This window comes from Salvelinus alpinus, chromosome 16 (assembly GCF_045679555.1).
Source record: "Salvelinus alpinus chromosome 16, SLU_Salpinus.1, whole genome shotgun sequence".
NCBI lineage: Eukaryota > Metazoa > Chordata > Actinopteri > Salmoniformes > Salmonidae > Salvelinus > Salvelinus alpinus.
In genome coordinates, this window is record NC_092101.1 from 13,366,542 (window position 1) to 13,382,711 (window position 16,170).

Genomic DNA, 16,170 nt, shown 5'->3' on the forward strand with positions numbered 1-16,170 from the left:
ATCTATCATATGATTTGTATATGGTGTAGTCTCGAGATAATGTCATTTTTCTAGGACGCCGGGGAGTCAGCTGACGTTTTTATTTTTTTTAACCTTTTGTGTAAAATATTCCTGGTCCCTCCCTTTTTTATTTCTTGTTTTTTTTGTGTGAAAAAAAAAGCTATTGGAGATCTTCATACTCTTGTTTAATGGAATGATACTTAGTTATGTTTTACAGAATATGTCAGGAATTATATAAACAACGAGATTCTGCACATTGTGTCTTAAACACTCAATATAAATTCAGTGTTGTAACTGAATGATTCACTATTTCCAGTAACACGACACTAATCCTGTTGTTGCATCTGGAATTCAATCAGCAGTCATTTTATTTATTTTTTAAAGTAGTCAAACAAGGGCAATTTGTAGAACAGTGACAGCATCTTCATCCTTGTCGATACATTACAATAGCTAAAAACCCATTTGAAATGAGCTATCGTGTTTCTAAGCTATGAGCTTAACATCCGTCCAATAGTTCTCTGCTATAGCCTTGTGTGAATGTCTCCTTTTCCCAGGTGCATTGAAAATACAGACTCGCCTAACAGCGTAGTTGTTTATGAACACACTGGCAAAATATGAAGAAGAAAAGTGTGGCCTATGTTTGCTGTTGAAATGTACGTTTTTATAGACACGTTTATATCTCAATGTAGCTCAGTTTATATCAGTTTTAGCTATAGTTACGATAGAAATGACTGGTGAAATATTGTTACTATCCAATCTTACATCTACAGTGTAATTGGTTTCAAGTGACTTCATATCACAAAGGATGACCGTCCTCTAAATACACATTTAGTTTTGAAGTATTACATACATCTTGTGATATTTGCGAGACATATTCATAACAGACAAGTAAGCAATTTGAATAAGTCCATAGTATCAGTGAACAGTAACCACAAGGCCAATGAATTGAGATTTTGTTTTTAAAGGAGGATAAATCTTCAACAACGTCATACTGTATTCTTGAACTGAGTGCTTTATTTGTAGTGATCATGCTTTTGTACTGTCATCGTCTTGTTGTTGCTCAGATATATTTGTTACTATAAAATGTAAATTGACATCTGTTGTCTTGTATAATTGTAATATCGTATGTCGTTTTCTATTACTGCTGCTCAGTGACCACACAAACCCAAAATGTGTGTGTGTGTGTGTGTGTGTGTGACTGGTCCCCAACTGCCTGCCTCTTTACTCCACTACTGTAGGTTCCCTGCCATTTAAAGGGGAAGTGTAGTGAGTTGGCTCGTTTTCAGCTGTTCCTTTGCCAAAACCCACATATCAAAGTCTCCTTCTGGCACACAAGCAGTTTCTGTGTTTCTCCTGACAAAAAAAGGAAAAGAAAAACACTACTTCACTCTTTGGGTTGAAGCCATGGGGGAATCCCGGAAGACTGATAGTGACGTAATGTAGGTGGAATGAAGCTTGGGTAAGAATCTTTCTGTGGGAAGAGCCATGTTATTTGTCCACCAATAACATTGATATACATTTTGTGTGGACAACTGCCAGTGCAATTATATTGAAAGCCAGAGTCATCCAGGACTATCCTTACATGTGTCTGCCTTGAGACCAACACAGAGCTTCGCACGTGTCCATCTAGGAGTTTATATGCGCTTCATATTTACACCCCTTGGCATGAATGTGTGCTGAATGAGCAAGTTGGCAACTTGCCTCCAGAATAAAATCAAGACGGAGGTACTGGATAACTATATTTTCCCGACTGGGCTCCCGAGTCGGTTGCATGTTTTGCATACACAGGCACACAGCATGTGTCATGTAGCCCACATGTACGTGTAAATTATTTCACCAGACTAGATTAGGAATCCATGCCAAAGAGCTGTTTCCTGCCTATCGCTCCTCACTTACCCAGACAATGGCTGGATTGTACAAGATTAAATTGAATCAAATTTTATTGGCATCGCAGGTTATCGCAGGTGCAGCGAAATGCTTATGTTTCTAGCTCCAACAGTGCAGTATACCTAACAATGCACACAAATCCCAAAAATACAAAGAAATATCAGAACAAGCAATGTCAGAGTCCGGTGTGTGTGAATATATACTGAATAGGAAAGGTATGTACAGCAGTTATATAGGATGACTAGAAGACAGTATATGCAAATGAAGTGGGTAAAACAGTATGTAAACATGATTAAAGGTACCAGTGTTAAAGGACTATGTACAGTACATAGGGCAGCAGTCTCTAAGGTGCAGGGTAGAGTACTGTGTGGTAGCTGGCTAGTAACAATGACTGAGTTCAAGACAGGCCTCTCTGCAATTTTATGAATCAACAAGTTAATCCAGTTTGGGGCATTGGTGTTTCAATGTAAATACACTTCATACGCATATTAAGTTCCGCCTCTTCAGCTCAGTCCTTAGGGAGAATTATTTTCCTGTGTCACGTAAAGAGTGAACGTGGAAGTGAGTTTCACTGCGTCTTATCTAGGAAATGCATTTCTAGGGCTGTTTCTGAAATCTCTGGGAAATTATATAAATAATGGTGCTTTTTAAAGGAATTAATAGAATCAGACATTATCAATGTTATGTGCAAACAGGGAATAATGGATAATGGGCAGTGAAAGGCCAATATCCACAAGAGAGAACTAACTGTATCGACAGGCAGAATTTCATTTCAGGGGTCAAATAACATCTATGTGTGTTTCATTCATCCTATACAAGAGTAGTCTTACAGTTGCAACAGCTGTGCAAGGTTTAGTTGTTTGTTACGCAGGAGATCTGATATACTAAGATCACCATTGATTCAGAAGCCAGAGTGCTGTTCTCAGAACCTAGACAACGGAGCACTAGCAAAACTGCAATGGCCATTGCTGGTGCTGCAGTAGAGAGAACCTATCAAACTGAATTAGTTACATCTCCTTTAAAGTTGTTGATGACTTTCCAATTACAGCAACCTTATTCTCTGATTTTAGCTTTCTTATTGGAAGTACGTGGCTGGTTTACTCTTCTGCATGGTCAATCTGGAACGTATAGTCTCAATTAGGGCTGTTGCGATGACCGTATTACCGCCACACCGGCTGGCTTGAAAATGAATCGCACGCATATTATTTAGTATATGTAAAGACAAGATTAAATCAAGAATAGTCTGATGAGTGACTATTAGCCTATCACCTGTGAATGATATAATATCACTTGTGAATAATGCCCAGCATAAGAAACTGCCTTATTTTTGTTGAAACTTTTTCGAATCGTGGTTGCACACCTCATGTAGCCTAGCCCTTAGGCTTATTTTTTGATGAGGTTTGTATCACAACTAAAGTGGCCAAATAACTTCATAAAATTAAGCACATTATGCCGCTTTACAAGGGGTGTAGAGCCTAACTGGCATACATAAGCAGCGAGTGAGTTTCAAGTTTGGGGAAGATCATTTTCACCATTAAAAATTCACCATTTTGATAATGGTGTTTTCCCGCTAATGGAACATTCATGTGTAACAGTACTCTTCTTGCGTTGTGTACAATCAATCCTCGACACGAACTCCAAAGTGTAGCACCAGTCATGGAGATTTATTCTGATAGGAACAGCACAAAATTGCACGTCATGCAATGCACGGCTCACCATCCAAACTCTGCACTCACGCACGCTGGTTTGGTGCTTGTTCACTGGGCCATGTAGTTACCAAAATAATACAATTACAATATACAATATAATATCTTTAACAATGTACCTGATAGGAACAGCACAAAATTGCACGTCATGCAATGCACGGCTCACCATCCAACTCTGCACTCACGCACTGTACAAAATATATGAACCCCCCCCCACCAGACACAGTAAGTTGCTAGCTAGTACTGGCGGGAATTCTTTACAACCAAAATGCACAACCAATATTCTCCAAAAAACACTGCATCTTATGTGTGATGTTCGAATAACATTTACAAACAAATGTATATAAATTGTACACTTAAATCATCACTTGGGAGTATAAAAATCACTTTTGATGTACAGTGCTTTGCAACCAACAACTTACCGCTGGTTTGGTGCTTGTTCACTGGGACGATTCTAACTGAAACATCCTCCCTCGTAAGCAAGCTACGCAAACCAGCCAATAAGATTCCATGTTGAGTAGGTGACGGCAAGACAAAACTAAAACCAAAAACCCATTGGCTTAACAATAAAGTGGCAAGGGGAATCACCAATATAACCCTGTTACACATGCTTATAGCCTACTGCCATGTGCGCATTGCTGCACTTATAATGAAGAAATAACGTAATAGTTTATCAACAACCTCTCCCTCAACATGATCAAAACAAAGGAGATGATTGTGGACTACAGGAAAAAGAGGACCGAGCACGCCTCCATTCTCATCGACGGGGCTGCGGTGGAGCAGGTTGAGAGCTTCAAGTTTCTTGGTGTCCACATCACCAACAAACTAACATGGTCCATGCACACCAAGAAGAAGGCACGACAAAACCTATTCGCCCTCAGGAGGCTGAAAAGATTTGGCATGGGTCCTCAGATCCTCAAAAGGTTTTACAGCTGCACCATCAAAAGCATCCTGACTGGTTGCATCACTGCCTGGTATGGCAACTGCTTGGTCTCCGACCGCAAGGCACTACAGAGGGTAGTGCGAACGGCCCAGTACATCACTGGGGCCAAGCTTCCTGCCATCCAGGACCTCTATACCAGGCGGTGTCAGAGGAAGGCCCTAAAAATTGTCAAAGACTCCAGCCCCCCTAGTCAAAGACTGTTCTCTCTGCTACCGCACAGCAAGCGGTACCAGAGCGCAAAGTCAAGCCATAAGACTCCTGAACACCTAGTCAAATGGCTACCCAGACTATTTGCATTGCCCCACCTCTCTTACACCGCTGACCGCTGCTACTCTCTTGTTATCATCTTTGCATAGTCACTTTAATATCTCTACCTTCATGAACTCAGCAAAAAAAGGAACGTCCCTTTTTCAGGACCCTGTCTTTCAAAGATAATTTGTAAAAATCCAAATAACTTCACACATCTTCATTGTAAAGGGTTTAAACATGGTTTCCCATGCTTGTTCAATGAACCATAAAGAATTAATGAGCATGCACCTGTGGAACTGTCGTTAAGACACTAACAGCTTACAGACGGTAAGCAATTAAGGTCAAGGTTATGAAAACTTAGGACACTAAAGAGGCCTTTCTACTGACTCTGAAAAACACCAAAAGAAAGATGCCCAGGGTCCCTGGTCATCTGCGTGAACATGCCTTAGGCAAGGAGGTATGAGGACTGCAGATGTGGCCAGGGCAATAAATTGCAATGTCCGTAGTGTAAGACACCTAAGACGGCGCAACAGGGAGACCGGACGGACAGCTGATCATCCTCGCAGTGACAGACCACGTGTAACAACACCTGCACAGGATCGGTACAGCCGAACATCACATCTGCGGAGCAGGTACAGGATGGCAACAACAACTGCCCGAGTTACACCAGGAACGCACAATCCCTCCATCAGTGCTCAGACTGTCCGCAATAGGCTGAGAGAGGCTGGACTGAGGGCTTGTAGGCCTGTTGTGCCTATGGGCACAAACCCACCATCACTGGACCAGACAGGACTGGCAAAAAGTGCTCTTCACTGACGAGTCGCGGTTTTGTCTCACCAGGTGTGATGGTCGGATTCCAGAGACCTGTACTCTGGAGCGGGATCGATTTGGAGGTGGAGGGTCCGTCATTGTCTGAGGCGGTGTGTCACATTTATCATCGGACTGAGCTTGTTGTCATTGCAGGCAATCTCAACGCTGTGTGTTACAGGTGAAGACATACTCCTTCCTCATGTGGTACCCTTCCTGCAGGCTCATCCTGACATGACCCTCCAGCATGACAATTCCACCAGCCATACTGCTCGTTCTGTGCGTGATTTCCTGCAAGACAGGAATGTCAGTGTTCTGCCATGGCCAGAGAAGAGCCCGGATCTCAATCCCATTGAGCACGTCTGGGAACTGTTGGATCGGAGCGTGAGGGCTAGGGCCATTCCCCCCAGAAATGTCCAGGAACTTGCAGGTGCCTTGGTGGAAGAGTGGGGTAACATCTCACAGCAAGATCAGGCAAATCTGGTGCTGTCCATGAGGAGGAGATACACTGCAGTACTTAATGCAGCTGGTGGCCACACCAGATACTAACTGTTACTTTAGATTTTGACCCCCCCCCCTTTGTTCACGGACACATTATTCCATTTCTGTTATTCACATGTCTGTGGAACTTGTTCAGTTTATGTCTCAGTTTGAGTCTTGTTATGTTCATACAAATATTTACATGTTAAGTTTACTGAAAATAAACGCAGGTGACAGTGAGAGGATGTTTCTTTTTTTGCTCAGTTTATTACCTCAACTAACCGGTGCCCCGTACATTGACTCTGTACCGGTACCCCCCTGTATATAGTCTCGCTATTGTTATTTTACTGCTGCACTTTAATTACTTGTTACTTTTATTTCTTATTCTTATCTGTATTTTTTTAACTGCATTGTTGTTTAGGGGCTCGTAAGTAAGCATTTCACTAAGGTCTACACCTGTTGTTGTATTCGGCGGATGTGACTAATACATTTTTTTGATTTGTCATTTAAAACTAAACGTTCTGGTCTGTTGCGTCAGCCACTTTGCGTAAAAATGTATTTTTGATGCTAGTGGTTGTATGCTAGTGGGATCTATCACATCCCACAACTGTCCTAGACTATGTTTGGAATATTTATTTCTAGCACAGAATAGGTCAACTTTTGTACTATGGGGATAGTAGATTGACATAGGCTAGTGCTTTTGTTGTTTGTTAGGCCTACTCTTTTTGTTGGCTGATGAAAAGTAAATGTGGACAATTCTTCCAATATCTTCAATATGCACCTCAGAATTAGATAAGGACAGGTGCAGTTGCATCCCCGATGTGTCTGTCTTCACTTGTAGCCTGTGAGAAATACCCAATCACGTGATTGAGAGCCATGTGAGAGCGGGCAGCACTCAGGGAGAAGGGCACAACGCAGCACTCCAGCACAACGGCCATTGGATATCAGAAGGCATGGATTTTTTTAGGGTGCATTACAGCCACACAAAGCGGATGCCGCCGTGAAATTCGAGGCATTATCAAGTGCTTGTCAAATTGTGAATGAGAGACTGATAAAGTGTGTACAGCCTGCACAAAAAACAAAGCAGAGCCCATGCCTTACAAGTACCTTTTTTGAAATCATCATTACAGTTGCATCATACAGCATTACAGTGTATTAAAAATCTAAACCTATAGCCCTACGTTTGTAGAACTAAAGTTACATAACTCTAAATTAAGCATATAGGAATACCTATTTCTTTGTTAACCACTCAACACAAATTAGTTGCATGTGCGCACTCGTTTGGAGAAAATATATTTTCTATTCAATTGTATTCTTCATAGTATATAATAATATAAAATAATGCCACGGAATTCTAAGCAAATCTTGTCTGCTAAATGAACTAGTGTAGCCCACAGAGAGTATGCTTTTCTTTTCTTCTGTATGCTTTTCTTCTGAAATAGACCAAATTTTCTTCATATCATGCTTCTTTAGACCTGTCTAAAATAAATAATGTATTTTTTGTGAAGGTGTAGGCTATATTGCATGGATTTATTCGACTTTTTAAAATGTAGATGTTCCCAAAGGTCTGCATCTGTGTGGAATCCAGGAGATGCTAAATGTGTTCATGTAAATTACCGTGAGACTGACCGTTATTTGTTTGACAATCAGCGGCTGACAATTTTGTGATCGCCACAGCCCTAGTTTCAACTGAAATCCTGACTGCGCCAATCGTAGGTTGACTTCCACGTCACACTATTTCCCTCCCATGGCTCAATGGAGAGTACAATGCTGCTCTTGATAGTAGGGTTGTTGCTAGCCTTGTTGCTAGCCTAGTGTTAGCCTATCATTCAGAGATGAGCACAGGCCATAGTCAATCCATCCATCCTTCATGTATTTTCAGTCCCATTGATTGACCATGCTTTTGCTCTGAAAAACGAATTAAAACTGGTTTGCAGTTTCATTCCATCAGGACTATATTGAAGTGAATAGTCAGTAGGTTACTACCTGTGTCAGCATTTTCAAAATGGCTGAATATGTGTGTTTGATTGAAAACTCCCCAAAATTCCTCTAAACTTTTATAATAAGGAGATCATTGGATTACGATTATTCTGAAATTCGACCAACGTAATTTAATGGCTGGCTTTGCTAATCAGATTTGAGTCCCATTCTGAATGTATTGTGGAAGAGGTTGGTGGAAAGTGCAGGTGACACTTCCTGAATGATCGTGTTGTTAGTGTAATGGGCTCAATAGAAGCAGTGTTATTCTCTCCAGAGGTAATACTTGGAGGAATGTGACAGAATACCACGTACCAGTAATCAAGACCAGCACTATTGACCAGGTTTTAGAAACGGACCTTATGTATTATGGTGATTATCTGGTCTGCAAAAGGCCTCCACCTGTATTCTAAGAAAAAAGGAGATGTCAAGATGTGGTCCGTAGTCTCAGAATATGTTGGATAGATCCCTACACATTTCCAAACTCAACTAGCGCTTTTCTGTCCAATACCAGCTTGCCGGTTAAATATACACTGCAAATTACAAACGTTACTAATGCACAATTTTAGTGCTCTGTACTGTCTCATGCGTTCTTTAGGAGACTATAGTTGAATATTAGAGCACCCTTTATGTGAGGCGGCAGAGACCCTTTATCACTTTGGAATTAGACCCTTAGCGCTTTCCTTATCTCTTTGTCCTGTTTGTTCAGACCTCACAATCTTCCACCCTCACCCCTCCCGCAGCCTCTGTGCCAGTAGGTAACCAGAGGATTAACCCAATAGCTCTCATCATTCGTCCCTTATCCTTCTTTTAAACCGGCTGTCCACCCGGTTGGCTTCGTGGCAGTTCCCCCCTCATCCAGTTTCATCTAGCCTCCAACAATAACCCTATGGTCAGATCACTTATGGGTGTCCATTGCTGTAGTTTGAAGCCAAAATACATTTAAATAGGTTGCAATGATACAGTGATTGACTCAAGGTTGTGGTTGACATTGTGTGTAGTGTAGAGCAGTATACTGAAGTTACTCAGTTTGCCCTAGCCATAACCTGTGACGCAAAATAACTTGTTTGTACCAGAAGGCTGACCACACCTACATCAGTTTTACATCAACAAAGATGAATGATAATGGCATTATTATGCAATCACATGAATCATTGATATAGTCCCAAAGTTGTTTATGTAATGGTGATTAATGCGATGCAGTGCTTCAGTGTTCCCTATTGACAATCAGAATGATGAATGGATGATCTAACACATAGAGTGAGGACTGTATCTTGCCATGTCTGTGGGAAATCAAAGATGTTGGCCACCAAAAAAGGCATTTGAAGCAGAGAAACCACTAACACCTCCCACAATTCAATGTATTTTCATCAGGAACAGCAAAGACCTTGAAAGCAGTTTGCTGTTCTGCTATGGTGTGTCTCTGTAATGGAATATTTCCAAATATAGGGAAGCACATTTTGTGCCAAATTTTAGAAAACCACTCAGTCGTGAAGCGGTCAGTTTTGAATTGGGCTTAACCACTGGCTAATGAAACTGTATTGTGAAACATTGGGGGCTGCAAATTGGCGTAAGATAAATAATTATGGTCAATGCATTTGACTGTTGATGATTCAACATGTATGTTTAGAATGTAATAGCAACACCACAGTTTTGGTCTGTAACCCCTAGTCTAGTTTTATGGTTGCAATAAACAGACAAGATACTTGTTACCATAGTGCTATAGAAGTTGATACAATATGATACGCTATATGGCCAAAAGTATGGCCAAGCAGTCGCACACAAGCCTAAGATCACCATGCGCAATGCCATTCATCGGTTGGAGTGGTGTAAAGGTCGCCGCCATTGGACTCTGGAGCAGTGGAAACGCGTTCTCTAGAGTAATGAATCACGCTTCACCATCTGGCAGTCTGACGGACTAATCTGGGTTTGTCAGATGCAGGAGAACACTACCTGCCCCAATGCTTAGTGCCAACTGTAGAGTTTGGTGGAAGAGGAATAATGGTTTGGGCTAGGTCCCTTAGTTCCAGTGAAGGGAAATCTTAACGGTTTGTCGAGGTCGTTGTAGAAGAACTTGACTGGCCTGCACAGAGCCCTGACCTCAACCCCATCAAACACCTTTGGGATAAATTGGAACGCTGACTGCGAGCCAGGCCTAATCCCCCAACATTAGCACCTGACCTCACTAATACTCTTGTGGCTTAATGGAAGCAAGTCCCCGCAGCAATGTTCCAACATCTAGTGAAAAGCCTTCCCAGAAGAGTGGAGCCTGTTATAGTAGCAAAGGGAGGACCAACTCCATATTAATGCCCATGATTTTGGCATGAGATGTTTGACGAGCATGTCTACATACTTTTGGCCATGTATTGTATGATGTTCTATAGCTACTATTTTGGATCCAACAACTGCAGTGACACAGTTGCCCTCTGTGCCAGAAAATAATGTTGCGTGAATCAATATTGAATGTCTCTCACCTCTGCTAGTACAACTGTTCATCTGGTGTTTATTTCTTGTCTCCTGACACACAAGCCCATAGAAGGGACAAAGAGGTTTGCCAGTGCTGTTTTAGTCACTGTATTATCCCATTCATACTAAGACGTTTTTCTGCCAACTTTACCATACCGCCAACTTTTTTTCCGCCTTTTCCTTATATCTGAAAGGTATTGCCGGTATCAAAGCCAAAACTTTTTTATTTTCCGCTTAACGACCTAGTAATCATTTCGGTAAAAAAGTGGAGGTGGTATAGCTCATCTATTCGTTTGCTCATCTATCACTGATCAGAAACTTTTAGCATGCAACAATGCAGCCCAAATCAAGTGTAGGCCTATTATTTTGCCCGATCGCGTATAGGCAACTCCAAAAGCCAACGGAGGTCGTGAAATATGAACACAAGACAGCTTTTGAAAATAGGATTGCTATTATTTTCAGTCTGGAAAAATATTATTTTGTATTTTATTCTGTTATATTCCATTATATTCTTAATACAAAATGTGTGTTGACTGTGATCGTGGTAGGTGTGTCTTGTCTGTTTAATGAACAAAATAATGAACTATTGATTTAATTAATTTGGGTGTAGAATAATTAAACTCAAACCATGCCATTTTATTGTTTTGAAAATGCATTTCGTTAGTCTTATGTTTCTTAGGACCGGCCTAAACTAATTAATAATGGATTTCTTTTTGATGGTGTATATTCAATGGATTTATTAAAATAGACGCCCACCCACATCTGCACACCACTACTACCACTCCTCCCCGGCATCCCAGCATGCTCATGGGAGGTTTAAAAGGAGTATGCAGGCAAGAATGTGGTAAAAATGGGCCTGTTTGTAAGGGGGTTATATAAGCATTGGTCAATTTATTTTACAGGCAAAATACAGTGAATCCTATGTGAAAGCAGTAGATTTTGTAATGAGTAAAGAAGCACATTCATCGTGAACACTCATGACTGGAGTCATAGGCCTATGGTCAAAAGCAGTGCAGTACAGGGTATTGGCCAGGGTGTCATTCCAGAGGCAACCTAGTCTGTTTCAACACCTGCTAGGAGAATCTGTCTTCATATCCCTGTCAGTGTGTCCTATTGTTTCTAGAGCAACATGTGTAAAGGTTATCTTTGTTCTGACCTAGATGTGACCTAGGCCTTGTTCAGTCAAAATGGAGACCGTAGAAGCAACTACAGTGTCTTCAGAAAGTATTCACACCCCCTTGACTTTTTCCACATTTGATGGTTACCAGGAAGACAGTGAATATGTCTGAGTTACAGTTTTGACTTAAATCTACTTGAAAATCTATGGAAAGACCTGAAAATGATTGTCTAGCAATGATTAATAACCAATTTAACAGAAGAACATTGAAAAGAATTATGGGCAAATGTTGCACAATCCAGGTGTGGAAAGCTCTTACCCAGAAAGACTCAGAGCTGTAATCGCTGCCAAAGGGGATTCTAACATGTATTGACTCAGGGGTGTGAATACTTATGTAAATGAGACATTTCTGTATTTCATTTTCAATAAATGTAAAGCAATTTATAAAAACATATTTTCACTTTGTCATTATGGGTTATTGGTTGTCGATGGGCGAGAGAAAAATGTATATTGAATCCATTTTGAATGCAGGCTGTAACACAACAAAATGTGGAATAAGTCAAGGGGTATGAATACTTTCTGAAGGCACTGTAGGTGTCAAATCTGGCATGTCTCTATGAATTGCTGTTCATGTGAGTCATTTGAGTACAGTACAAATAGGTCTTAGTCATCCTAGAAAATACTCTGAGTAATGTTTTATTGGACAAATTGCATACTGGTCATGCAAATCGGGGCTGTGTCATGGATTTCCCCCTTATATTTGAATTTCTGACCAAAAATATGTCCTACCATGAATAGGGTGCCTTTTATGTCCTTCAGCCATTATGTGTGTAAATTTAACTGTTGGATCACAGACATCTAACTAAATTAAACAAAACCATTCTAATAGCAGTGTGTTGTCATTAAAGTATGTTCTTTGTTTTCTCAGAAAATCCCAATTTTGGCTTGTCTCACGTAATGTTTGACCAACTTCTAGGAATATTTTAACCCACCTAACCCCAAGATTTTCCCAAGTTTCTACCATCACTGTAAAGCCCTAGTTATTTTGTAACTTTGGGAAAGGAATTTCTGAAGATTTTTACTTTTCTAATGTGATTCATTTACGTTTGTCCCTCAGGTTGAAGGTCAACCCTCTCCTGTGAGTTGAACTCTCGTTTTAATATGTTAAAACTATTCCTTAAATATAGATATTATAATTAAGAAACATTGAACATCTATTAGTGAAATCATAGTGTCAAAGCTGATGAGCGTAACACGTCGACCCTGTTACCCATAGAAAGATAGGCTAGTTTACTTTTTTTGTTAGGCTTGTATTCAATTGCCCCTCCCTGTTGCACACAACACACATTTAAGAGAAAATTGTCAACCCTGTTACAGTCCACCCTGTCGTTCAAATGAAACTGAGTGGCTGCGGATCCAACTTCTCTAGACCCCTCTTCCCGACAGCTAAAGGTCAGAAGCTTCTGCGCATGTGCAGGATTCTTTACTTTGCGCACCGTCTCTACTCGTTCGGCTACCCAGAGAACAGACTACTCTGGCGAATGGTGCTCATTTAAAAAAGCTGAATCAATGTCTGAAAGATCACATAATGACAGTATTATACAGAACCGAATATAATAGCATAGTATAACGTTACTTTAAGACAAAAATACCACCTCTTTAATTATACGATTTTATAATGATTGTGCGAATGGTGGCCAATACTCAACAGCGCGCACCACTAGGCAAAATAAACTTGTTTATGCATGTCCGATGCATGTCTTGTTTTTGCCTTGGCACTACACAACTGATTCAACCAATCAAAGCTTGATGATGAGTTGGTAATTTGAATCACCTGTGTAGTGCAAAACATGTACCCAGGGGGGCCCCAGGACCGACTTTGGGGAAACCCTGCTGTAGCTTACATAACTCAAGATCTAAATGCATCTTCCCATGAAACTGATTGAGATCACATGGTTGGCATGCATAGACATTTTTCGAATTGACTGGCCTTCATGTCTTAAAGTAATGATGGATTGTCATTTCTCTTTGCTTATTTGAGCTGTTCTTGCCATAATATGGATTTGGTCTTTTACCAAATAGGGCTATCTTCTGTATACCACCCCTACCTTGTCACAACACAACTGATTGGCTCAAACACATTAAGAAGGAAAGAAATTCCACAAATTAACTTTTAACAAGGCACACCTGTTAATTGAAATGCATTCCAGGTGACTACCTCATGAAGCTGGTTGAGAGAATGCCAAGTGTGTGCAAAGCTGTCATCAAGGCAAAGGGTGGCTACTTTGAAGAATCTCAAATAGAAAATATATTTTGATTTGTTTAACACTTTATTTTGGTTACTACATGATTCCATATTTGTTATTTCATAGTTTTGATGTCTTCACTATTATCCTACAATGTAGAAAATAGTAAAAATAAAGAACAACCCTTGAATGAGTAGGTGTCTAAAGTTTTGACTGGTACTGTATGTGCTTACCAACATGTGAAAAAATGTTGAAGCAGTGGCTGGTGCTTTGTCTCACATGTGTTTTTCTCTTTTCCACCGGCCCTGGTAAAGCCCTTCCCGTGAAGTCCACAGAGAGATCTTCAGCCACTAGTTCTTAAGTACAGCACTCACATGGACGCTGCTAAGTGGTGAGACTTCACTGACCTTCCCTGCACTGAGAAACGGCACGAGTCTTCCGGCTCGGGAGCTGTGGACAGTGTCCGAGTGCATGTCTCATCGCTCTAAGAACCCTTCCCACTCTTCAAGAACCTACCCGTCAAAAGAGCTCTGCAGCCGCTGAGTTAGTTGGTCAGGCCTTCTATCCAGCCCCTCAGCATCAGGGCTTAGAGAGGTGGCAGCCCCCACCGGCCCCTGTGACTGGAGCTGTTCAGGGGGGAGGGGAAGGAGACCACTGACTGGTGCATCACTTTCCCTTGAGATGAAGCTTCAAGCCGTGATGGAGAACCTTCACAGGCAGCAGAGGGCCAAGTTGCTGATGGAACTGGAGCAGCAGCAGCTGCAGCAGGGTGGCGCTCTGCAGGGTCACGGATGTACCTCCGCCCGCATTGGGGATGAGCTGACGGGAAGCCCTGCCCCCGAGGCGGAGCACGCCCAGATGGCGGCGCTGGCAGCCATGAGAGCAGTGGCGGCAGGGCTGCAGAGGGCCTCAGACAGCCCCACTTCAGAGCGCAGCATTAAGGGAGAGGAGGAGGATGACGAGGATGAGGAAGGAGAGGAGCAGTACAAGGATATGATGGACTCTGTGGAAGAGGAGCAGATGTGAGTAGGACTGCCTCATTCTTCTACCCTGTTGTCTTCATTTCACCTTGAATGTCTGACTGGGTGCTTTGCTCTGGTCTAGGGTTTTGTCTGGTCTTTGTTCACTTGTAATGGGTGAGCGTTTCATACACATTTCCTCAATCTTTACCATTTAGCCTATATAATGCAACACCTTTTTAAAGTTTCAATAGTGTGTTAGCTAGCTTTCCATCGAATGTGATCATTGCCCTTACTGGTTACACAAGTGCACCAGTATACAGGTATATTTCAGGTATATGCCATTTTGTGTATGGTGTTGTAACATGCGGGTGGCGTGGCTTTTCTCTCGGCTGCAGAAAGCAGAAGTGGGATGAGGAGGACTTTGAGGGGGAGATGGAGGAGGACTACGAGGACGAGCTAGTCAACGAGGGCCTGCCTACAGGCCGGGAGGCGGTGGCCCCGGGGAAGGGCATCCTGCTGCTGCCTCACCGCCAGCTGCACCCCCACTCCCAGCTGCTGAAACCGGCCCGGCCCAGCACCGACCTAGACCAGGAGCCCCGAGCGGCCATCCTCCCCCCACATGGATCCCAGAGCCAGCTGGGTGGTCTGGACCATGGGGACTGGACCTACGAAGAGCAGTTCAGACAGGTAGGACTCGGGGGGGGGGGGGTGGATCTGTCATGAGCCCTGTAGCATGTCACTTAACCCATATTGCCCCTGTATACTCTGGATAGAGAGTCTGCTAAATGACAAAAATGTAAATGTTATAGTACACTCAGTAGTAGTAGTAGTAGGATATCATAATACACAGCGGGGCTCTCCCATTTGCACCCTCCCTCCATTGAGGTATGCTCACATTGGAAAGAGTCTTGGCAAATTTCAATTCTGTTGATGTAAGCAGGAAGACGCCTAGTTGTGTATGAGGATGTCATATATGCTGAGTCTACCTTTAAACTTCCTTAGCAGTCTCGTGTTTACTGTAAAGGATTTTGATTATGAGCAGCTGTAGTTGAGCGCAGTAGTACATTTAGTTGCTCTCAAGAACAAACATTAACCATTTGGTACATACATTTAAAGCTGGGACATTGCATTTATACTCCTAGCGTAAAACAATGGCAAATGGCAAAAAAAACATGTGCAGGACACAGGGCAGTCCTGCATCCACATTGTTTATGCATATGTTTCCATTGTAGCTAATGCTAATGCCTGGTTTAGCAATGCTAAAGGTTAGTTGTGGGAAAATAATAGGTTAAACCTGTGAATTCAATTGCATTATTTAAACCTAAATGAT

General features: G+C 41.9%; 1 protein-coding gene across 1 annotated transcript in view; it reads left to right on the top strand.

The window, feature by feature from the left end:
• Positions 1–16,170, top strand: part of LOC139540855 (AT-rich interactive domain-containing protein 3A-like) — a 43,321-nt gene that overhangs the window by 2,916 nt on the left and 24,235 nt on the right. The window contains exons 2-3 of the mRNA XM_071344865.1: positions 14,193–14,900; positions 15,236–15,527. Of these exons, the coding sequence (XP_071200966.1) occupies positions 14,560–14,900; positions 15,236–15,527 (633 nt within the window). The 5' untranslated portion in view covers positions 14,193–14,559. The remainder of the gene's footprint in view (positions 1–14,192; positions 14,901–15,235; positions 15,528–16,170) is intronic.